Here is a 24,406-nt window from a genome sequence, read left to right as displayed (position 1 = left end):
GCTGGAGTAACTCAGGACTTTGTTGTTTTCTCTTTGACGTGTAAGTCAGCGTGGCGGTGGATGTCCTTGTTGACGATCTTGTGAAGGATGGGCAATCTGAGCGTCTGGTATCAAGGGAGTCCCACTTTAAGTCGGTGAGCATTTTGGATTGCCGTCTGAAGTCGCCGCGCACAAACCGGGCTGCTCTTCATTGAACATTTCCCTTGGCTTTTTCTGTTTGAAGGTTTAAGTAAAATTTATCCGCACTGGTTGATGTGCAGGAGAAAGACCACAGTTCTGAGTTGGAGAGAGGATTCTGTGAGGGATTGTCAGGGTGGATGCTGACCAATGTGGGTTTATTGTTGTCACGTGCGCCAAGACACAGTCAAACGTCTGGCCTTGCATGCTATCAGATCAGATGTACCGTGCATAAATACAATGAACTCAAACTCAACTACAAAACCAGGGGCCACAGTTTAAGAATAAGGGGTAGGCCACAGAATGGAGACGAGGAAAAACCTTTTCACCCAGAGAGTTGTGAATCTGTGGAATTCTCTGCCTCAGACGGCAGTGGAGGCCAATTCTCTGGATACTTTCAAGAGAGAGTTAGATAGCGGAGTCAAGGGATATGGGGAGAAGGCAGGAACGGGGTACTGATTGTGGATGATCAGCCATGATCACAGTGAATTGCGGTGCTGGCTCGAAGGGCCGAATGGCCTCCTCCTGCACCTATTGTCACTTGTCTCTTGTCTAATAGGTAGAGCAAAGGGGAAGATACAGAGTGCAGTGTATGGGTCTCAGCATTGTAACGCACCAGTTCCACAGACAAAGCCCAATGTCCACAATCAGTTTCAGTTTAGTTTATTGTCACGTGTCCACATGTACCGAGGTACAGTGAAAAGCTTTTTGTTTGCGTGCTAACCAGGCAGCGGAAAAACAAGACATGATTACAAACAAGCTATTCACAGTGTGGAGATATATGACAAAGAGAATAACGTTTAATGCAAGGTTAAGGCAGTAAAGTCCAATCAAAGATAGTTCAGGATAATAGTTCAAGATGGGGTAGAGGTGAATCAGACAGTACCCTAGTTTATGGAAGGACCGTTCAGAAGCCTGATAACAGAGGGGAAGAAGCTGTTCGTGAGTCTGGTGGTGTGGGCTTTCATGCTCCTATACCTTCTGCCGGACGGGAGTGGGGAGAAGGGGGTGGGAAGACTCTTTGCTTGCTTTCCTGGAGAGGGGAGAGAGGAAAACCAGGTGCATGCTCCCGGTGTAGGAGTCTGATCAAGAAGGAGAGGGGGTGAATCTTCATAACGAGGAGCCTGTGACTGATGGGACTTCTCTGCAATGTAGATGTTCATCCAGGGAGCCTCTCCCAGTCTGAGAGGCGGGGGAGGCATTGCAGTCAACTTGACTGCGTGGATGTGGAGAGGATGTCTTGGATAGGCTGGATGTGGAGAAGATGTTCCCACAATGAATTTAAAAGAGAGTTAGATGGAGCTCTAGGGGGTAGTGGAATCAAGGGATATGGGGAAAAGGCAGGCACGGGTTACTGATTGTGGATGATCAGCCATGATCACCATGAATGGCGGTGCTGGCTCGAAGGGCCAAATGGCCTCCTCCCGCACCTGTTTTCTATCTTTCTAGTAGTGGGAGAATCTAGGGCCAGTGGGCACGGCCTCAGATTTAAAGGATGTTTCTTTAGGAAGGTGAGGAGGAATTGCTTTAGTCAGAGGGTGGTGAATCTGTGGAATCCATGGCTGATTGTGGATGATCAGCCATGATCACAATGAATGGCGGTGCTGGCTGGAAGGGCCGAATGGCCTCCTCCCGCACCTGTTGTCAGTGTTTCTGTCCATGTTTCTAATTGGGCAGCCAGTCTTTATTCAGCTCCTTCGGGAATTATGTTGTGCATTTCCCAGAGAGAAAGGACGCACGTGCTATAGGGTCACACACCGATCAGCCAAAACATTATGACCACTGACAGGCGAAGTGAATCACATTGATTATCTTGATACAATGACACCTGTCAAGGGGTGGGATATATTAGGCAGCAAGTGAACAGTCAATTCTTAAAGTTGATGTGTTGGATGCAGGAGAAATGGGCAGGAGTAAAGACCTGAGCGACTTTGACAAGGGCCAAATTGTTCTGGCCAGACGACTGGGCCAGAGCATCTGTGAAACGGCAAGGCTTGTGGGGTGCTCCCGGTCAGCAGTGGTGAGTACCGACCGACAGTGGTCCGAGGAGGGACAAACCACAAACCGGCGACAGACATGGTGTTGGGCGCCCAAGGCTCATCGGTGCGCGAGGGCAACGAAGGCTATCCCGTCTGGTCCGAACCGACAGAAGGTCGACTGTGGCACAAGTCACAGAAAATGTTAATGGTGGTCACGGGAGGAATGTGTCACAATACACAGTGCATCGCACCCTGCTGCGTATGGGGCTGCACACGGAGGACCAGCAGCATATTATGCAGGTGGTCATAATGTTTTGGCTGACCGGTGTAGATGATGACTGACGCTGGAGAGCGTGGTTCTGCAGACTCTGGCTGTCCTTCACGGTTCTCGGAGCTGCCTGTAGCCCCGGGTCCCGGGGCCATGAGCTCGTCACCCCTCTGTCAGTGCTTCAGATGTGTAATGGCTGCTTGTTCTAAACCCCACATTGAATGAGTGACTTCCTCTCCTCAGACACTGGGCTGCTTTCGAAAGTGGGTATGCTGGGAGCAGGCTGTGGGTCCAGTCTACAGAAACCAGGTAGGGGACTGTCATCCCGAGGCTGCCGGCAGCTGAGACCGCGGGTAACCGCTCAGTTGCTGGCAAAGCGACAATGTTTTACAGGGAGAAGCGAGCGAGTGAGCGAGAGAGCGGCCGCTGCAGTCTGACCCCCCCCCCCCCTGGTTCCCCAGAACCCACTGCAGCTTTGCATCCTCGGCCAAAAACATGCACTCCTTTGCTCAAACAGGGGCGCCCGCTTGTGCCGCACGCAGGTCTTGCAACGTTCCCCTGCGGCAGGCTGCTCAACCACTGCAGCCCAGTTACAGTCACCGTTTAGTACCGGGCTTCCTCGCCGCGCGCGTGCTAACCAGCCAGCGGAGAGACAACACACCATTACAATCGGGCCCTTTACAGCGTGTAGATACATGATAAGCAAGCTAACGTTTTAGTGAATAGAGATTTAAGAGTGTGGGCCGATTGTAACGTGTGATTGTAGATCTGCGGCTGGCGCGACATAGAGTGGCCTGGGTTGGGCGCCATCTTGGAAGCCCTGGTGCGTCAGGGCTGCACTCGGACGTAGGTCCGACCCTTGCACCCTCTCGGTGACTCCTCAACTCTGAGGGACGCGGGAGAGGCTGCAGACGCTGGGATCCTGAGACAAAACAGACTGCTGGAGGAGCTCGGCGCGGCAGGCAGCCGAATGGCCAGGCGGCCCTCCAGCCTAATGTTAAGAATAAGGGGTCGGCCATTTAGAACTGAGATGAGGAAAAGCTTTTTCACCCAGAGAGTTGTGAATCTGTGGAATTCTCTGCCTCAGAAGGCAGTGAAGGCCAATTCTCTGGAGCCTTTCAAGAGAGCTAGATAGAGCTCTTGAAGATAGTGGAGTCAAGGGATATGGGGAGAAGGCAGGAACAGTTACTGATTGTGGATGATCAGCCTTGATCACATTGAATGGCGGTGCTGGCTTGAAGGGCCGAATGGCCTCCTCCTGCACCTATTGTCTATTGTCTAATGGAGCAGAGGGGAGATGGCTGGGAGGAAGAGGGGGTGGGGGGGGGGGGGGGCAAGAGGTGACAAGTGGACAGGTGGACCTGGGGGTGGGGGGGAGGGGTTGGTCGGGAGAGGAGGCAGGTGGAGGTGAGAAGGGTGTGGGTGGAGCAGATTTTAGACATTAGTGATCACAGCGTGGAAACAGACCCTGTGGCCCACGGGGTCAGCGCCAACTAGCAATCAGCTGGATACCAACACTATCCTACACACTGGGGGGCAATTTACAGAAGCCAATTCATCTACAGGCCTGTATGTCTTCAGAATGTGGAGGAAACCAGAGCACCCGGGAAAACCCACGCGGTCACAGGGAGAACATGCAAACTCCGTACAGACAGCACACGTAATCAGGATGGAGCCCGGGTCTCTGGCACTGTGGGGCAGCAGCTCTACCCGCTGCGCCACCGTGCCGTCCAGGACGAGCTCCATCTGTCAGAGAAAGGGTCCCAACCCGGAAAGTCACCTGTCCACTTCCCTCCACAGGTGCTGCCTGACCCGCCGAGTTCCTCCAGCACTTTGTTCTGCTTCTGAATTCTCTGGGTTAGCTTACTCTCGGCATTGACACAAAATGCTGGAGTAAATCGGCGGGACATGGCAGCATCTCTGGAGAGAAAGACTGGGTGATGTTTTGGGGTCGAGACCCTTGTTCAGACTCTCGGTTACCCTCGGCACCCCTTCACGCCACCACTGATTGTCCCGTGGACTCGAGGAAGAGGATTGGCAGCATTTGGGGCCACAGCGGCAGGAACCACGTGGTGGAATAACAAAGGGCCCAGCCAAGGGAGACTGTGCGAGTGAAGAGGTTTCCCAGCCCTGGCATCAACTGTGCAGCAGATACTGCGGGCAGATAGCCAGGGGTTGAGTGGGAGCAAGAGATGCTGAGGATGTTGCCAGGACTAGAGGGTGTGAGCTACAGGGAGAGGTTGAGCAGGCTGGGTCTCTATTCCATGGTGCGCAGGAGGATGAGGGGTGATCTTATAGAGGTGTACAAAATCATGAGAGGAATAGATCGGGTAGACGCACAGAGTCTCTTGCCCAGAGTAGGGGAATCGAGGACCAGAGGACATAGGTTCAAGGTGAAGAGGAAAAGATTTAATAGGAATCCGAGGGGTAACTTTTTCACACAAAGGGTGGTGGGTGTATGGACCAAGCTGCCAGAGGAGGTAGTTGAGGCTGGGACTATCCCATTGTTTAAGAAACAGTTGGACAGGTACATGGATAGGACAGGTTTGGAGGGTTATGGACCAAGCGCAGGCAAGTGGGACTAGTGTAGCTGGGAAATTGTTGGTCAGTGTTTGGCGAGTTGAGCCGAAGGGCCTGTTTCCACACTGTATCACTCTATGTTCTATAATAGATCAGCCATGATTGAATGGCAGAGTAGACTCAATGGGCCAAATGGCCTACATCTCCTCCTATGACTTAATCCCCGGGATGGCGGGACTAACATATGATGAAAGAATGGAGCGACTAGGCTTGTATTCACTGGAATTTAGAAGGATGAGAGGGGATCTTATAGAAACATATAAAATTCTTAAGGGATTGGACAGGCTGGATGCAGGAAACATGTTCCCCATGTTGGGGGAGTCCAGAACCAGGGGCCACAGTTTAAGAACAAGGGGGAAGCCATTTAGGACTGAGATGAGGAAAACCTGTTTCACCCAGAGAGCTGTGAATCTGTGGAATTCTCTGCCACAGAAGGCAGTGGAGGCCAATTCTCTGGTTGTTTTCAAGAGCGAGTTAGATTTAGCTGTTATGGCTAACGGAATCAAGGGGTATGGGGAGAAAGCAGGAATGGGGTACTGATTTTAGATGATCAGCCATGATCGTATTGAATGGCGGTGCGTACAGGCTCGAAGGGCCGAATGGCCTTCTCCTGCACCTATTGTCTATGTTTCTATAAGAACTTATAGAGATGAAACAGAGAGGTGAATTTGTGGAGTTAGAACAGGAGAAGGAAGACACCAAGTGATGGAGTAACTCAGCAGGTCAGGCAGCATCTCTGGAGAAAAGGAATGGGTGACGTTTCGGGTCAGAACCCTTCTCCAGAGATGCTGCCTGACCTGCTGAGTTACTCCATCACTTGGTGTCTTTATTTGGAGTTAGAAGTCAGTCTGGTGCTTTTTACAGTGACTTGCAGCATGCATTTTACAGTGTGAACCCTGCGAACTTAGCTTAGTTTGGAGATACAGCGCAGAAACAGGCCCTTCGGCCCACCGGGTCCGCTCCGACCAGCGATCCCCGCACATTAACACTATCCTACACGCACTAGGGACAATTTTTACATTTACCAAGCCAATTAACCTGCACGTCTTTGGAGTGTGGGAGGAAACCGGAGCACCCGGAGAAAACCCACGCCGGTCACGGGGAGAACGTACAGTCTCCGTGCAGACAGCGCCCGTGATCGGGATGGAACCCGGGTCTCCGGCGCTGCATTGGCTGTGAGGCAGCAGCTCTCCCGCTGTGCCACCGTGGCTAGTTGGAGCAGGAAGTGGCCAGGATATGCTGATTGTAGTCTGATGCGTGCCTTGCTGCTGCTCGGTGAGAGAGTGGATGAGAGTCTGGGTCCTCTGCTCACCATCCCGTTCCCACTGCGTCTGCACATCTCCGTCTCTCAACGTGCTGACCAACCGAACATCTACAAAGCCCTGGACCATCTGAGCGGGTCAGGCAGCAGACTGAACAAGGGTTTATTCACAAAATGCTGGAGTAACTCAGCAGGTCAGGCAGCATCTCGGGAGAGAAGGACTGAACAAGGGTGCTGACCCGAAATGGCATCTGTCCATTCCCTCCACGGACGCTGCCTGACCCGCCGAGTTCCCCCAGCATCTTGGCTCAAGATCACAGCATCTGCAGTTCCCTGTCCTAACTGAATGTCTACTGTCTTGTAGGGTGGAGTGCTTCAACAGGTTCACAACTCTGCCTGAAGGAGGTTGTTCTTGGGTCTGAGTAACTAGCTTGAGATTGGGTCTGTCATTCCAGTCTGAAGAAGGGTCTGGACCCGAAACGTCACCAATTCCTCCTCTCAAGAGACGCCGTCTGACCAGCTGAGTCACTCCAGGGTTTTGTGTCATTCCAGACGCTTGCAGTCCCCCCACACGTTGGTTCCAGGGTTGGCCACCTTGTACACAACGTGGCCCATCTCCAGCGGCGTGAGGGCATGGGGCTGACCACTGGGCCACGCGGGGGTGAGGGTGTGGAGCTGACCACTGGGCCCTCTGGCCACGTGCTGACCGGACGCGGGGGTGAGGGTGTGGAGCTGACCACTGGGCCCTCTGGCCACGTGCTGACCGGACGTGGGGGTGAGGGTGTGGAGCTGACCGCTGGGCCCTCTGGCCACGTGCTGACCGGACGCGGGGGTGAGGGTGTGGAGCTGACCGCTGGGCCCTCTGGCCACGTGCTGACCAGATGTGAGGGTGGGGGTGTGGAGCTGACTGCTGGAGTGATCATGGTCACGTGCTGACCAGATGTGAGGGTGTGGAGCTGACTGCTGAGCTGTCTGGCCACGTGCTGACAGGGTGTGGAGCTGACTGCTAGGCCCTCTGGCCACATGCTGACCAGATGTGAGGGCGTGGAGCTGACTGCTGGAGTGATCATGGCCACGCACTGACCATGTGGGGGTGAGGGCGTGGGGCTGACTGCTGGGGTGACCATGGCCACGTGCTGACCATGTGAGGGTGTGGAGCTGACCACTCAGCTCTCTGGCCACGTGCTGACTGGATGGAAGCCATTGTCCAGTGGGACATCGCCAGCTCACTTGCGTCTGATCCTGAAATGGGAGCAAGGTGTTTTGCGTGTGAAGTTAGGAGTGTGTGCACACGGTCAGTAGACGGTGCAACTTTATTCCTCGAAGCACAAGAGGCTAATGGGCAATCTTGTAGAGCTGAAATCATGATTTAGTAAGGGCGTCAAAGGTTACCGGGAGAAGGCAGGAGAGTGGGATTGAGAGGGGAAAATTACACCATCTATGATTGAATGGTGGAGTAGACTTGATGGGCCAAACGGCCTAATGCTGTTCCGGTGTCTTATGAGGGGAATGGATAGGATAAATCCACAGTTTCTTCCTTTCCTCTCCCCCCCCCCCCCCCCCCCCCTCACATTCCAGGATAAAAGAATCAGAAGCTAGAGCACACAGGTTTAAGGTGAGAGGGGATAGATTTAATAGGGTGCTGAGAGCAAAGTTTTCACACCGTGGGTGGTGGGTGTGTGGAACGAGCAGCCAGAGGAGCTAGTTGAGGCAGGGACAGAAACAACATTTGAAAGACGTGGACAGGTACGTGGATAGGAAAGTCTCAGAGGGATATAGGTCAAACGCGGGCAGATAGGGTTAGCTTAGGCAGGGCATCTAGGCTGGCATGGGTGAGTTGGGCCGAAGGGCCATTTTCTGTGCTTTACGACTAAACAGCGACTGCTGTCTAATTTTAAACGGGCGGGTTGATAAGTTCTTGATCAGTGTTTGTAAGGATAGGGTGGGTGACGTCTAGGGTTGCCAACTATCTCACTCCCAAATAAGGGACAAGGTTACGTCACCGCCCCGTGCCCCACGTGACCTCACCCAGACAGCGGTCACGTGCTCCCACTCCACCAATGGCGGCCGTCTGGGCCGGGAGGTGGGTTGCTACGCAACCTCTGCTAGGAGGCGTCCGGGCCTACAGCGCCTAATACGGGACAAGGGCGGGACAAAATACGGGATGTCCCGGCTAATGCGAGACAGTTGGCAACCCCAGTGCGTGGGGTGGGGTCTGGACCTACGTGGATGGTGGGATGTGCTTGGGGTGGAAGGCCTTTGGCTTCAGTGCCACAATGGTCCCTTCGTCGTCAGGCAGCAGTTGTGGCTTTGTGCTGACGTCGCACTCTCTGTCTCTCAGGTACGGGCGCCTTCGGCACGACCACGGGCGGTCTCTTCGGCCAGGCGCAGCCCGCCGCCAGCCTGTTCGGGACCAAGCCCTTCGGACTGGCCACCACCGCGCAGAGCACCGGCTTCGGCTTCGGCACCGCCAACACGCTGGGGCAACCCAACACCAGCAGCATGGTAAGTTCATAAGTTTAGAGATACAGCGCGGAAACAGGCCCTTCGGCCCACCGGGTCCGCGCCGACCAGCGATCCCCGCACGTCAACACCATCCTGCACCCACGGGGGACAACTTTTTCAGTCAGAGAGTTGTAAATCTGTGGAATTCTCTGCCTCAGAAGGCAGTGGAGGCCAATTCTCTGGATGCTTTCTAGATAGAGCTCTTAAAGATAGCAGAGTCAGGGGGTACGGGGAAAAGGCAGGAACGGGGTACTGATTGAGAATGATCAGCCATGACGGACGGAGGGACAGGGTTGACGTGGGTAGGCTTTTCCCTTTGAGAGTGGGGAAGATTCTAACAAGGGGACATAGATTCAGAATTGAGGGACAAAAGTTTAGGGGTAACATGAGGGGTAACTTCTTTACTCAGAGGGTGGTGGCTGTATGGAATGGGCTTCCGGTGGAAGTGGTGGAGGCAGGCTCGATTTTATTATTTAAGAGTAAATTGGATAGGTATATGGATTACAGGGTTATGGTCTGAGAGCAGGTAGATGAGACTAGGTCAGAGAGAGTGGTCGGCGTGGACTGGTAGGGTCGAACGGGCCTGTTTCCGTGCTGTAGTTGTTATATGGTTATATGGTTATCACATTGAATGGCGGTGCTGGCTCGAAGGGCCGAATGGCCTACTCCTGCACCTATTGTCTATTGACAATTTTTACATTTACCAAGCCAATTAACCTACAAACCTGCACGTCTTTGGAGTGTGGGAGGAAACCGAAGATCACGGAGGAACCGAAAATCCCCGCACTCTAACACTATCCTACGTCCACTAGGGACATTAGCAAAAGCCACATTAGCAAATTTGCAGATGATACAAAGCTTGGTGGCAGTGTGAACTGTGAGGAAGATGCTATGAGGTTGCAGGGTGACTTGGACAGGTTGTATGAGTGGGCAGATGCAGTTTAATGCGGTAAATGTGAGGCCAATTCTGTGGAGGCCAATTCTCTGGATGCTTTCTAGATAGAGCTCTTAAGGATAGCGGAGTCAGGGGGTATGGGGAGAAGGCAGGAACGGGGTACTGATTGAGAATGATCAGCCATGATCACATTGAATGGTGGTGCTGGCTCGAAGGGCCGAATGGCCTACTCCTGCACTTATTGTTTATTTTTACATTTACCAAGCCAATTAACCTGCAAACCTGTACGTCTTTGGAGTGTGGGAGGAAACTGAAGATCTCGGAGTAAACCCACGGGGAGAACGTACAAACTCCGTACAAACTCCGTACAGACAGTGCCCGTAGTTGGGATGGAACCCGGGTCTCCGGCGCTGCATTCGCTGTAAGGCAGCAACTCTACCACTGCGTCACTGTGACCTATGTAAAAACCAAACAAATCTGAATCAGCTGTGACCTTCAGATGGATGCAAGAGATCCATGCCCCGTGATCCAACCAGAGACTTCTGCCTGATGTCCTGGGCAAGATCTGGCTGTTCACCTGAGTCATTCCAACGGTTAGACACAAAATGCTGGAGTAACTCAACGGGTCGGGCAGCATCTCTGGAGAGAAGGAATGGGTGACGTTTCTAGTCGAGACCCTTCTTCAGCCATAGAGGGAGTACAGAGAAGGTTCACCAGATTGATCCCTGGGATGGCAGGACTTTCATATGAAGAAAGACTGGATAGACTCGGCTTGTACTCGGTGGAATTTAGAAGATTGAGGAGGGATCTTATAGAAACTTACAAAATTCTTAAGGGGTTGGACAGGCTAGATGCAGGAAGATTGTTCCCGATGTTGGGGAAGTCCAGAACAAGGGGTCACAGTTTAAGGATAAGGGGGAAGTCTTTTAGGACCGAGATGAGATTTTATTTTTTTCACACAGAGTGGTGAATCTGTGGAATTCTCTGCCACAGAAGGTTGTTGAGGCCAGTTCATTGGCTATATTTAAGAGGGAGTTAGATGTGGCCCTTGTGGCTAAAGGGATTAGGGGGTATGGAGAGAAGGCAGGTATGGGATACTGAGTTGGATGTTCAGCCATGATCATATTGAATGGCGGTGCTTACAGGCTCGAAGGGCCAAATGGCCTACTCCTGCACCTATTTTCTATGTTTCTATGTCACCAATTCCTTCTCTCCAGAGATGCTGCCTGTCCTGCTGAGTTACTCCAGCATCTTGTGTCTGTCTTCAGTTTAAACCAGCACCAGTAGTTCCTGCTCATTCCAACAGGTGACTGGATGATGGTTACACAGCTGGTTGTGGAAGCCTGCTGTGTGTAAATGGCTGATGTTTCCGGAGTTGCAGTGAAAAACGACATAGATGTAAGGAACTGCCCATGCTGGTTTACAAAACATAGAAACATAGAAAATAGGTGCAGGAGGAGGCCATTCGGCCCTTTGAGCCAGCACCGCCATTCATTGTGATCATGGCTGATCATCCACAATCAGTAACCCGTGCCTGCCTTCTCCCCATATCCCTTGATTCCACTAGCCCCTAGAGCTCTAACTCTCTCCTAAATCCATCCAGTGAATTGGCCTCCACTGCCCTCTGTGGCAGAGAATTCCACAAATTCACAACTCTCTGGGTGAAAAGGTTCCTTCTCACCTCAGTGTTAAATGGCCTCCCCTTTATTCTTAGACTGTGGCCCCTGGTTCTGGACTCGCCCAACATTGGGAACATGTTTCCTGTATCTAGCTTGTCCAGTCCTTTTATAATTTTATACGTCTCTATAAGATCCCCTCTCATCCTTCTAAACTCCAGTGAATACAAAGCTAGTCTTTCCAATCTTTCCTCATATGACAGTCCTGCCATCCCAGGGATTAATCTGGCTGCACTACGTCAACAATTGCTGGATTAACTCCCCGGGTGATACAGCGTCTCTGGACAAAATTAGGAGCAGACGTTTCGGGTCAGGACCCTCCAGATTGATTGTAGATGGGGAAAATGAGCCATAACACAAGGAACTGTAGCTAGACATAGTGGAGTAACCCAGTGGGATAGTGGAGTAATAGTGGAGTAACCCAGCGGGATAGTGGAGTAATAGTGGAGTAACCCAGTGGGAATAAATGCTGGAGTAATTCAGGCAAAGATGATTTCCCACCCTGAAACGTCACCTATTCATTTTCTCCAGAGATGCTACCTGCTCGCCCTGATCTCCCGGTGGCTCAGCACTTCAACTCTCCCTCCCATTCCCAATCTGACCTTTCAGTCCTGGGCCTCCTCCATTGTCAGAGTGGGGCCCAGCGCAAATTGGAGGAACAGCATCTCATATTTCGCTTGGGTAGTTTACACCCCAGTGGTATGAACATTGACTTCTCTAACTTCAGGTAGTCCCTGCTTTCCCTCTCTATCCCCTCCCCCTTCCCAGTTCTCCCACTAGTCTTCCTGTCTCCGACTACATCCTATCTTTGTCCCGCTCCCTCCCCCGACATCAGTCTGAAGAAGGGTCTCGACCCGAAATGTCACCCATTCCTTCTCTCCCGAGATGCTGCCTGACCCACTGAGTTACTCCAGCATTGTGTGTCTTATCTTCAGAATAAACTAGCATCTGAGGTTCCTTCCGACTCGAGGAAGTGCAGATGGTGTAAAACACATTTGAACAGGTACAGGGATAGGAAGGTTTGGAGGAGCAGGAGGATTACCGCGGGAGAAGACGGCAGGGGAAGAGAAAAGACATTCTGGCCTTCAATCACAGTGACTAGAGGGTGTGAGCTACAGGGAGAGGTTGAGCAGGCTGGGTCTCTATTCCATGGAGCGCAGGAGGATGAGGGGAGATCTTATAGAGGTGTACAAAATCATGAGAGGAATAGATCGGGTAGATGCACAGAGTCTCTTGCCCAGAGTAGGGGAATCGAGGACCAGAGGACATAGGTTCAAGGTGAAGGGGAAAAGATTTAATAGGAATCCGAGGGGTAACTTTTTCACACAGAGGGTGGTGGGTGTATGGAACAAGCTGCCAGAGGAGGTAGTTGAGGCTGGGACTATCCCAACATTTAAGGAACAGTTGGACAGGTACATGGATAGGACGGGTTTGGAGGGTTATGGACCAAGCACAGGCAAGTGGGACTAGTGTAGCTGGGACATATTGGCCGGTGTGGGCGAGTTTGGCCGAAGGGCCTGTTTCCACACTGTATCGCTCTATGTTCTATAATAGATCAGCCATGATTGAATGGCGGAGTAGACTCAATGGGCCAAATGGCCTACATCTCCTATGACTTAATCCCCGGGATGGTGGGACTAACATATGATGAAAGAATGGAGCGATTGGGCTTGTATTCACTGACTCTCATTTTCCTCCTGGGATAAATAAAGCCGTGTGGTACGGTGTGGTGAGGCTGCTCTATAACTGCGGCTGCTTCTGTGTTTGTCTCAGTGCCTCTCCCGTCTGTGCCCCACAGAGTTTATTTGGGACAGGACAAGTGGCTCCGTCGGGAGGGATTTTCGGCACCAACACCAACACCACCGGCGCGGCGTTCGGAGCGGCCGGCGGCCTGTTTGGCAACGCTAATGCTGCCTTCACCAACGTCAACAACGTAAGTACCGGCACGTCAGCCTCCGCCGTGGGCTCAGAGAAACACACAAACATAGGTGCAGGAGGAGGCCATTCAGCCCTTCGAGCCAGCACCGCCATTCACTATGATCATGGCTGATCATCCACAAGCAATACCCCGTTCCTGCTTTCTCCCCATTTCCCTTGATTCCGTTAGCCCTAAGAGCTAAATCTAACTCTCTCTTGAAAATATCCAGTGAATTGGCCTCTACTGCCTTCTACAAAGAAACAGAAAATAGGTGCAGGAGGAGGCCATTCAGCCCTTCGAGCCAGCACCGCCATTCACTATGATCATGGCTGATCATCCCCGTTCCTGCCTTCTCCCCATATCCCTTGATTCCACTAGCCCCTAGAGCTCTATCTAACTCTCTTAAATCCATTCAGTGAATTGGCCTCCACTGCCCTCTGTGGCAGAGAATTCCACAGATTCACCATGTAGGTTAATTCCGTCTGATTTCCTTCCTAAAGGAACGTTTATTAATTATGAGGCTGTGTCCTCTGGTCTTCTAAACTCCAGCGAGTACAGGCCCAGTGCCGACAAACGCTCATCAAAGGTTAACCCATTCATTCCCGGGATCATTCTTGTAAACATAGAGCTACTACCTCACAGCGCCAGAGACCAGGGTTCGATCCTGACCTTGGATGCTCTCTATGGAGTTGTACATTCCCACTGTGACTGAGTGGGTTCATTTCTGCTCCATATTGCAAAAAACGTTGTATGTTAAAAGTGTCTTCTGTAAATTGCCCCTCGTGTGTAGGATAGTGCTGGGGTACGGGTGATCGCTAGTTGGTGCAGACTCGGTGGGCCGATGGGCAGATTTCTACGTTGTATCTCTACACTAAACTAAACTATCACTCAACTACCTCCTCTGGCAGTGAATTCCAGACCTCCACCACCCTCTGTGCTTTACACTTTGCCCCTTTCACCTCAAAACTATGCTCAGTATTCTTTTATCGGGATGCACCACAGCATGGTTTGGGAACAGCTCCATCCAAGACCACAAGAAATCGCAGCGAGTTGTGGACGCAGCCCAGACCATCACACAAACCAACCTCCCTTCCACTGACTCCATCTACACCTCACGCTGCCTCGGCAAGGCCAGCAGCCCAGACCATCACACAAACCAACCTCCCTTCCACTGACTCCATCTACACCTCACGCTGCCTCGGCAAGGCCAGCAGCCCAGACCATCACACAAACCAACCTCCCTTCCACTGACTCCATCTACACCTCACGCTGCCTCGGCAAGGCCAGCAGCATCATCAAGGACCAGTCTCACTCCCTCTTCTCCCCTCTCCCATCGGGCAAGAGGTACAGAAGTGTGAAAACGCACACCTCCAGACTCAGGGACAGTTTCTTCCCGGCTGTTATCAGGCAACTGAACCATCCTACCACAACCAGATAGCAGTGCTGAACTACTATCAGTCTGAAGAAGGGTCTCGACCCGAAACGTCACCCATTCCTTCTCTCCCGAGATGCTGCCTGACCCGCTGAGTTACTGCAGCATTTTGTGTCTACCCTGAACTACTATCTACCTCTTTGATGACCCTGGGACTATTCTTAACCGGGCTTTGCTGGCTTTACCTTGCACTAAACGTTATTCCCTTACCATGTATCTGTACAGTAAATGGCTCGATTGTAATCATGTATTGCCTCTGTGATGACTGGTTAGCACGCAACAAAAAGCTTTTCACTGTACCTCAATACATGTGACAATAAACTAAACTGAGCTAGCCATTCCGACCCTTGGGAAAGGCATCTCGCAGGGGGCCAGGCCAGGCCCCTCCCTCAGCGACAGTCTGTTGCCAACTGTGTTCAGTCCTAGAGTGATACAGTGTGGAAACAGGCCCTTCGGCCCAACTCGCCCACACCGGCCAACATGTCCCAGCTACACTAGTCCCAGTAGCCTGCGCTTGGTCCATAACCCTCCAAACCTGTCCTATCCATGTACCTGTCCAACCTGTTACATTGATTCGTCGCCAATTAACCTACATACCTGCACGTCTTTGGAGTGTGGGAGGAAACCGAAGATCTCAGATAAAACCCACGCAGGTCACGGGGAGAACGTACAAACTCCGTACAGACAGCATGGATTTACGAAGGGGAAATCATGCTTGACTAATCTTCTGGAATTCTTTGAGGATGTAACCAGGAAAATTGATAGGGGAGAGCCGGTGGATGTGGTGTACCTTGACTTTCAGAAAGCCTTTGACAAGGTTCCACATAGGAGATTAGAGGGCAAAATTAGAGCACATGGTATTGGGGGTACGGTACTGACATGGATAGAAAATTGGTTGACAGACAGAAAGCAAAGAGTGGGGATAAATGGGTCCCTTTCAGAATGGCAGGCAGTAACTAGTGGGGTACCGCAAGGCTCGGTGCTGGGACCGCAGCTATTTACAATATACATTAATGACTTGGATGAAGGGATTAAAAGTACCATTAGCAAATTTGCAGATGATACAAAGCTGGGTGGTAGTGTGAACTGTGAGGAAGATGCTATGAGGTTGCAGGGTGACTTGGACAGGTAGTGTAAGTGGGCGGATGCATGGCAGATGCAGTTTAATGTGGATAAGTGTGAGGTTATCCACTTTGGTGGTAAGAATAGGAAGGCAGAGTATTATCTGAATGGTGTCAAGTTAGGAACAGGGGACGTACAACGAGATCTGGGTGTCCTAGTGCATCAGTCACTGAAAGGAAGCATGCAGGTACAGCAGGCAGTGAAGAAAGCCAATGGAATGTTGGCCTTCATAACAAGAGGAGTTGAGTATAGGAGCAAAGAGGTCCTTCTGCAGTTGTACAGGGCCCAAGTGAGACCGCACCTAGAATACTATGTGCAGTTTTGGTCTCCAAATTTGAGGAAGGGTATTCTTGCTATTGAGGGCGTGCAGCGTAGGTTTACTAGGTTAATTCCCGGAATGGTGGGACTATCATATGTTGAAAGACTGGAGCGACTAGGCTTGTATACTCTGGAATTTAGAAGGATGAGAGGAGATTTTATCGAAACTTATGATTATTAAGGGGTTGGACACGTTAGAGGCAGGAAACATGTTCCCAATGTTGGGGGGGTCCAGAACAAGGGGCCACAGTTTAAGAATAAGGGGTAGGCCTTTTAGAACTGAGATGAGGAAAAACGTTTTCAGTCAGAGAGTTGTGAATCTGTGGAATTCTCTGCCTCAGAAGGCAGTGGAGGCCAATTCTCTGAATGCATTCAAGAGAGAGCTAGATAGAGCTCTTAAGGATAGCGGAGTCAGGGGGTATGGGGAGAAGGCAGGAACGGGGTACTGATTGAGAATGATCAGCCATGATCACATTGAATGGCGGTGCTGGCTTGAAGGGCCGAATTGCCTCCTCCTGCACCTATTGTCTATTGTCACCCGTAGTCGGGATCGAACCTGGGTCTCTGGCGCTGTGAGGCAGCAACTCTACCGCTGCATCACCTTTAAAAAGGAGACGAGGAGGAATTTCTTTAGCCATGGGGAAGGTGAATCTGAGGAATTTATTGCCACAGACGGCTGTGGAGGCCAAGTCATTGGGTATTTTTAAAAGCATTGACCGGTTCTTGATCAGTGCGGGTGTCAGGGGTCAGGGGTTATGGGGAGAAGGCAGGAGAATGGGGTTGGGAGTGAGAGATAGATCAGCCATGATTGAATGGCGGAGTGGATTCAATGTGTAGGAAGGAACTGCAGATGCCAGAGTAACTCAGCGGGACATGCAGCATCTGTGGAGAGAAGGGATGGGTGGCGTTTCGGATCGAGGTCTGAAGAAGGGTCTCGACCTGAAATGTCACCCATTCCTTCTCTCTAGAGATGCTGCCTGACCCGCTGAGTTACTCCAGCACTCTGTGAAACGTCACCTATCCATGTTCTCCACAGATGCTGCCTGACCCGCTGAGTTACTCCAGCATCTTGTGTCGAGGTCGGGTTGTGGGGAGAAGGCAGGAGAATGGTGTTGAGAGGGAGAGATAGATCAGCCATGATTGGCGGAGTGGATTCAATGGTTGACTGGCCTTATTCTGCTCCCATTGTTAAAGTTCAATCCGCGCGATCAGGCAACAAAAACACATTAGTCTCCTTAAGATTGAAACAATTTATTCACGCAGGCGGGAGTGGAAGAGCAACCCTGAGTGTGGCCACAAACTTGCTGTCCCTCATGGTCCCACACAAAGGTCCGATCCAAGGCCCTGCTTATTTATACAAGGGGGGAGGCTCTGTACCTCTTTCATCATCAGCACCCTTGCACAAAGCCTCTGGTGTGACGACCTGCTCGGACATGCCCCACTGCACTCACACACTTAGTGTAAATGGTATGTTGGCATTCATAGTGAGGGGATTTGGTATAGGAGCAGGGAGGTTCTGCTGCAGTTGTACAGGGCCTTGGTGAGACCACACCTGGAGTATTGTGTACAGTTTTGGTCTCCTAATCTGAGGAAAGACATTCTTGCCATAGAGGGAGTACAGAGAAGGTTCACCAGATTGATTCCTGGGATGGCAGGACTTTCATATGAAGAAAGACTGGATAGACTCGGCTTGTACTCGCTGGAATTTAGAAGATTGAGGGGGGGATCTTATAGAAACGTACAAAATTCTTAAGGGGTTGGACAGGCTAGATGCAGGAAGATTGTTCCCGATGTTGGGGAAGTCCAGAACAAGGGGTCACATTTTAAGGATAAGGGGGAAGTCTTTTAGGACCGAGATGAGAGAGTGGTGAATCTGTGGAATTCTCTGCCACAGATGATAGTTGAGGCCAGTTCATTGGCTATATTTAAGAGGGAGTTAGATGTGGCCCTTGTGGCTAAAGGGATCAGGGGGTATGGAGAGAAGGCAGGTACGGGATACTGAGTTGGATGATCAGCCATGATCATATTGAATGGCGGTGCGTACAGGCTCGAAGGGCCGAATGGCCTACTCCTGCACCTATTTTCTATGTTTCTATAAAATAACTGCAGATGCTGGTACAAATCGAAGGTATTTATTCACAAAATGCTGGAGTAACTCAGCAGGTCAGGCAGCATCTCAGGAGAGAAGGAATGGGTGACGTTTCGGGTCGAGACCCTTCTTCAGACTTTAACCCTTTCAGTCCTGAAACTCTTTCATTGTCACTTCTGAACTCTCTCTCTCTCTCTCTCTCTCTCTCTCTCACTCTCTCTCTCTCTCTCTCTCTCTCTCTCTCTCTCTCTCTCTCTCTCTCTCTCTCTCTCTCTCTCTCCACAGACCCTGTTTGCCAACAAGCCTGCCGGATTTGGCGCGGCGACCACCGCTGCTTCCACCTTCGGCACCGCCGGTGCCGGGCTGTTTGGAGCCAAGCCAAACCTGACCATCGGAGCCGGCGCCAACACCTCAAACTTTGGTACGTCCGCGCCTTCCTGCATCTCCCCTCCCCTCCCCGTCCCCGTCCCCAGCCAGCTCTTTCCCCCTTTCCACAAGAGGCACCCGAGTACCCTCGCCCTTCCTCAGCAAACAACCAGCTGGTGCAGAAACGGTGGCGGTCACGGTGGCGCAGCGCTAGAGTTGCCGCCTTACAGCCAATGCAGCGCCGGAGACCCGGTTTCCATCCTGACTACGGGCGCCGTCTGTACAGAGTTTGTACTTTCTCCCCGTGACCTGCGTGGGTTTTCTCCGAGATCTTCGGTTTCCTCCCACACTCCAAAGTCGTGCAGGTTTGTAGGTTAATTGGCTTGGTAAATGTAAAGATTGTCCCTAGTGTGTGTAGGATAGTGTTAGTGTGCGGGGATCGCTGGTCGGAGCACGACCGGTGGGCCGAAGGGCCTGTTTCCGCGCTGTATCTCGAATGTAAACTGTAAATTGGCTTGGTGTGTGTGTAAATTGTCCCTAGTGGGTGTAGGATAGTGTCAGTGTGCGGGGATCGCTGGTTGGCACCGACCCGGTGGGCCGAAGGGCCTGTTTCCGTGCTGTATCTGTAAACTACACATCCCTGTGAGCTGGTGAAATGCTCATCTGTGCGTCTGCTTTGCCAGGATTTGGAACCAATGCGGTGACAGGTGGACTGTTTGGGAACAAGCCCACCGCTGTAGCGCTGGGGACTACGCTCGGGGCCGGCTTTGGATCAGGTGAGAGACAGCGTGGCTGAAGGGTGTGGCATGGCCAGGGGGAAATGTGGGTGTCTACCTCCCTGCCCCCCCGCCCCCCCGGTGGAGGTGGAGGTGGAGGTGGAGGTGGAGGTGGAGGTGGAGGTGGAGGTGGAGGTGGAGGTGACCCAACAGTCCCCCATCTTCTGTCAGGACCTGCACTCACTGGAGTTTAGAATAAAGAAAGCAGACTCAATGCCAGCAGTTATTTCAAGGGGGCTCGTATGCCAAGACAGAGATGTAATGCTGAGGCTCTGGTCAGGCCACATTTGGAGCATTGTGAGCAATTGTGGGCCCCATATCTGAGGAGGGATGTGCTGGCTCTGGAGAGGGTCCAGAGGAGGTTTACAAGAATGATCCCAGGAATGAGTAGGTTAACATATGATGACCGTTTGAGAATGATCTGCCATGATCACATTGAATGGTGGTGCTGGCTCGAAGGGCCGAATGGCCTCCTCCTGCACCTATTGTCTATTGTTTGTGGGCACTGGGCCTGTACTCGCTGGAGTTTAGAATAATGAGGGGGGACCTCATTGAAACGTACAGAATAGTGAGGGGCCGGGATAGAGTGGATGTGGAGAGGATGTTTCCACTAGTGGGAGAGTCTAGGACCAGAGGGCACAGCCTCAGAATTAAAGGATGTTCCTTTGGGAAGGAGATGAGGAGGAATTTCTTTAGTCAGAGGGTGGTGAATCTGTGGGATTCTTTGCCACAGACGGCTGTGGAGGCCACAAGTTAGTGGATATTTTTAAGGCAGAGATAGATAGATTGTTGATCAGTGCGGGTGTCAGGAGTTATGGGGAGAAGGCAGGAGAATGGGGCTGAGATAGATCAGCCATGATTGAATGGCGGAGAAGACTTGATGGGCTGAATGGCCCAATTCTGCTCCTATCATATGAATATGACCATTCGGAAGCCTGATCACAGAGGGGAAGAAGCTGTTCCTGAGCCTGGTGGTGCGTGCTTTCAAGCTTCTGTACCTTCTGCAGAACAGGAGTAGGGAGAAGGAGGAATGACCGGGATGGGACAGCGACAAGTCTGATTACGTTGGCCGCTTTTCTGTGAAAGCATGAAGTGTAGATGGAGTTGATGGTGGGGAGTGTGGTGTGGTGTGTGTGATGGGCTGGGCTACGTCTACAATGGTGGGGAGTGTGGTGTGTGTGATGGACTGGGCTACGTCTACAATGGTGGGGAGTGTGGTGTGGTGTGTGTGATGGGCTGGGCTACGTCTACAATGGTGGGGAGTGTGGTGTGTGTGATGGACTGGGCTACGTCTACAATGGTGGGGAGTGTGGTGTGTGTGATGGACTGGGCTACGTCTACAATGGTGGCGAGTGTGGTGTGTGTGATGGACTGGGCTACGTCTACAATGGTGGGGAGTGTGGTGTGTGTGTGGGCTGGGCCATATCTACAATGGTGGGGAGTGTGGTGTGAGTGATGGACTGGGCTACGTCTACAATGGTGGGGAGTGTGGTGTGTGTGATGGGCTGGGCTACGTCTACAATGGTGGGGAGTGTGGTGTGTGTGTGGGCTGGGCTACGTCTACAATGGTGGGGAGTGTGGTGTGTGTGTGGGCTGGGCTACGTCTACAAGTCTGCATGTCAGTGCAGTTGAAGTCCATTGATAGTGTAGGAAAGAAAACTGCAGATGCAGGTTTAAATCGAAGGTAGACACAAAAAAATGCTGGAGTAACTCAGCGGGTCAGGAAGCATCTCGGGAGAGAAGGAATGTCTGAAGAAGGGTCTCGACCCGAAACGTCACCTATCCGTGTTCTCCACAGATGCTGCCTGACCCGCTGAGTTACTCCAGCACTCTGAAACGTCACCTATCCGTGTTCTCCACAGATGCTGCCTGACCCGCTGAGTTACTCCAGCACTCTGAAACGTCACCTGTCCATGTTCTCCACAGATGCTGCCTGACCCGCTGAGTTACACCAGCACTCTGTGAAACGTCACCTATCCGTGTTCTCCACAGATGCTGCCTGACCCGCTGAGTTACTCCAGCATTTTCTTGTGTCTACCTTCCATTGGTAGTGTGTTTAGTCGGCTTTTAGATAGGCACGCTGACAGACAGGGAATCTCGGGATATGGATCAAGTGCTGGCAGAGGTGATTAGTTTATGTTGCTGTACTGGTGTACGTTCTGTAGCACAAACACTGGCCTGTCTCACCTGCTGCCAGCCCCAGGGCATTATTAGCCATCCAGAGAGGGGGGGGGAAGATGGTGGGAGTGGAGGTGAGGGGGTGGTCTGACTGTGCACCCTGGGGGAGGGGGGGAGGGTGGGAGGGAGGGTGGGGGGTTGGTGTTGCGGTGCTCTCTCTAACCGTTATGCCGTGCATTGCTTCCTAACTCTGGGAGTGGGGCAGACCTCCCTGGGGGAGGGGGGAGGGGGATGGGAGGGGGGAGGGACGGAGGGAGGGTGGGGGTTGGTGTTGCGGTGCTCTCTCTAACCGTTGTGCCATGCCTTGCTTCCTAGCTCTGGGAGTGGGGCAGACCTCCCTGTTTGGCAACACGCAGCCCAAGCTGGGCGCTGCGCTCGGGGCCGGTGCGTTTGGGGCGGGAGCGTTTAACGCTGGCACCGCCGGCATGGGGTTTGGCGCACCGCAGGCCGCCATGTGTAAGTGATCATCGCAACCCGTGCCCGTCACCACCGCCCCGTTAAACCCGCAAGCCCGCTCCTCCGATAAACATCTGCTGCCACTCACCCGTCTGGCACCATGTCCCAAAGGGCTGGAGTAACTCAGCGGGACAGGCAGGCAGCATCTCGGGAGAGAAGCAATGGGTGACGTTTTGGGTCGAGAACCTTCTTCAAACTGACCCGAAACGTCACCCATTCCTTCTCTCCCGAGATGCTGCCTGACCCACTGAGTTACTCCAGCACTCTGTGAAACGTCACCTATCCATGTTCTCCACAGATGCTGTCTGACCCGCTGAGTTACTCCAGCACTCTGTGTCTACCTTCGATTTAAACCAGCATCTGCAGGTTTTCCCAACATACTTCGAACCATGTCCCCTTCACTTCCCATCCCTGTCAGCACAGTCTATCTCAGTTCTAGAGATACAGAGCAGTAACGGGCTGATCTGCCCGCCGAGTCTGCACCGACCAGTGATCACCCCGCACACTCCGCTTTCCTCCCACACTCCAAAGACGTACAGGTATGTAGGTTAATTGGCTGGGCAAATGTAAAACAAAATTGTCCCTAGTGTGTGTAGGATAGTGTTAATGTGCGGGGATCACTGGGCGGCACGGTCCCGGTGGGCCGAAGGGCCTTTTTCCGCGCTGTGTCTCTAAATCTAAAAAATCTAAAATCTAAAAAATCCAAATCACTATCCTACACATGCTAGGGACAATTTACATTTCCACCAAGCCAATTAACCTACAAACCTGCACGTCTTTGGAGTGAGTGAGAAAACACAAGATCTCGGTAAAAACCCACGCAGGGCAGGGGTAGAACGTACAAACTCCGTACAGACAGCGCCCGTAGTCGGGATCGAACCCGGGTCTCCGGCGCTGAGAGGCAACTCTACCGCTGTGCCACCGTGCTGACCCAAACACTCATTTCTCAGAAGGTTGCAGGTTCCAGTCCTCCCCACATCCACTCTATCCAGGCCTTTCATTGTTGGGTCAGTTCAGGTTTCCTGTGGCTGCAGGTTTTTATCCCCTGATTTAAGCTCTGGTTTTCCGCTGCTGCAGGTTTTTCTTCCCTGATTCGAGCTCTGGTTTTCTGTAGCTGCGGGTTTTTGTCCCCTGGTTCGAGCTCTGGTTCTCTGGTTTCCCGTTGCTGCAGGTTATTGTGCCCTGATTCGAGCTCTGGTTTCCTGTAGCTGCGGGTTTTTTCCCCCTGATTCGAGCTCTGGTTTCCCATTGCTGCGGGTTATTGTCCCCTGATTTGAGCTCTGGTTTCCCATTGCTGCGGGTTATTGTCCCCTGATTTGAGCTCTGGTTTCCCATTGCTGCGGGTTATTGTCCCCTGATTTGAGCTCTGGTTTCCCATTGCTGCGGGTTATTCAAGATGGCGGCGCCTAACGGCAGCGGCTGACCAGCAGTCTGTCCGTCTTTTTTTTCCCCTTTTTTTGTTGTGTGTCGGTGTTGGGATGGTTTTTATATATATATTTTTTTGGTTGTGTATGTGTGGGAGGGGGTGGTGGTGTGGGTGGGGGTGGTGTGGGAGGGGGTGGTGGTGTGGGAGGGGGTGGTGTGTGGGAGGGGGTGGTGGTGTGGGAGGGGGTGGTGGTGTGTGGGAGGGGGTGGTGGTGTGTGGGAGGGGGTGGTGGTGTGTGGGAGGGGGTGGTGGTGGTGTGGGAGGGGGTGGTGGTGGTGTGGGAGGGGGTGGTGGTGTGGGAGGGGGTGGTGTGTGGGAGGGGGTGGTGGTGTGGGAGGGGGTGGTGGTGTGTGGGAGGGGGTGGTGGTGTGGGAGGGGGTGGTGGTGTGTGGGAGGGGGTGGTGGTGTGGGAGGGGGTGGTGGTGTGTGGGAGGGGGTGGTGGTGTGGGAGGGGGTGGTGGTGTGTGGGAGGGGGTGTGTGGGGGGTGGGTGTGTGGGAGGGGGTGGTGGTGTGGGGGAACTTTTCTCTTCCTCACGGCGCGGGGTGCGGCTCGGCTGCGGGGCCTAACATCCCCCGGAGCGGCTCGGCTGCGGGGCCTAACATCCCCCGGTGCGGCTCGGCCGCTGGACTTAACAGTGCCCGGTGCGGCTTGGCCGCTGGACTTTACATCGCCCGGTGCGGCTTGGCCGCTGGACTTAACAGTGCCCGGTGCAGCTCGGCTGCGGGGCTTAACATCGCCCGGTGCAGCTCGGCTGCGGGGCTTAACACCGCCCGGTGCAACTCGGCTGCGGGGTTTTACATCGCTGGCGCGGCTCGGCTGCGGGACTTAACATCGCCCGGTGCAACTCGGCCGCGGGGCTTTACATCGCCCGGTGCGGCTCGGCTGCGGGACTTGACATCGCCCGGTGCGGCTCGACCACGGGACTTAGCTGCGCAAGGCTTGGTCACGGGCCTTTCATCGCCCGGTTCGGCCGCGAGACGTT

General features: G+C 52.7%; 1 protein-coding gene across 1 annotated transcript in view; it reads left to right on the top strand.

Moving 5' to 3' along the window:
* nup98 (nucleoporin 98 and 96 precursor) overlaps positions 1–24,406 on the top strand; it is a 102,958-nt gene that overhangs the window by 36,277 nt on the left and 42,275 nt on the right. The window contains 6 exon segments of the mRNA XM_078401936.1: positions 2,668–2,733; positions 8,607–8,770; positions 13,140–13,274; positions 18,506–18,641; positions 19,270–19,362; positions 21,856–21,996. Of these exon segments, the coding sequence (XP_078258062.1) occupies positions 2,668–2,733; positions 8,607–8,770; positions 13,140–13,274; positions 18,506–18,641; positions 19,270–19,362; positions 21,856–21,996 (735 nt within the window).

The sequence above is a fragment of the Rhinoraja longicauda genome, chromosome 7 (genome assembly GCF_053455715.1).
Source record: "Rhinoraja longicauda isolate Sanriku21f chromosome 7, sRhiLon1.1, whole genome shotgun sequence".
NCBI lineage: Eukaryota > Metazoa > Chordata > Chondrichthyes > Rajiformes > Arhynchobatidae > Rhinoraja > Rhinoraja longicauda.
The sequence above is the reverse complement of the archived record's forward strand: the minus strand, read 5'-3'. Positions and strand labels throughout refer to the sequence as shown.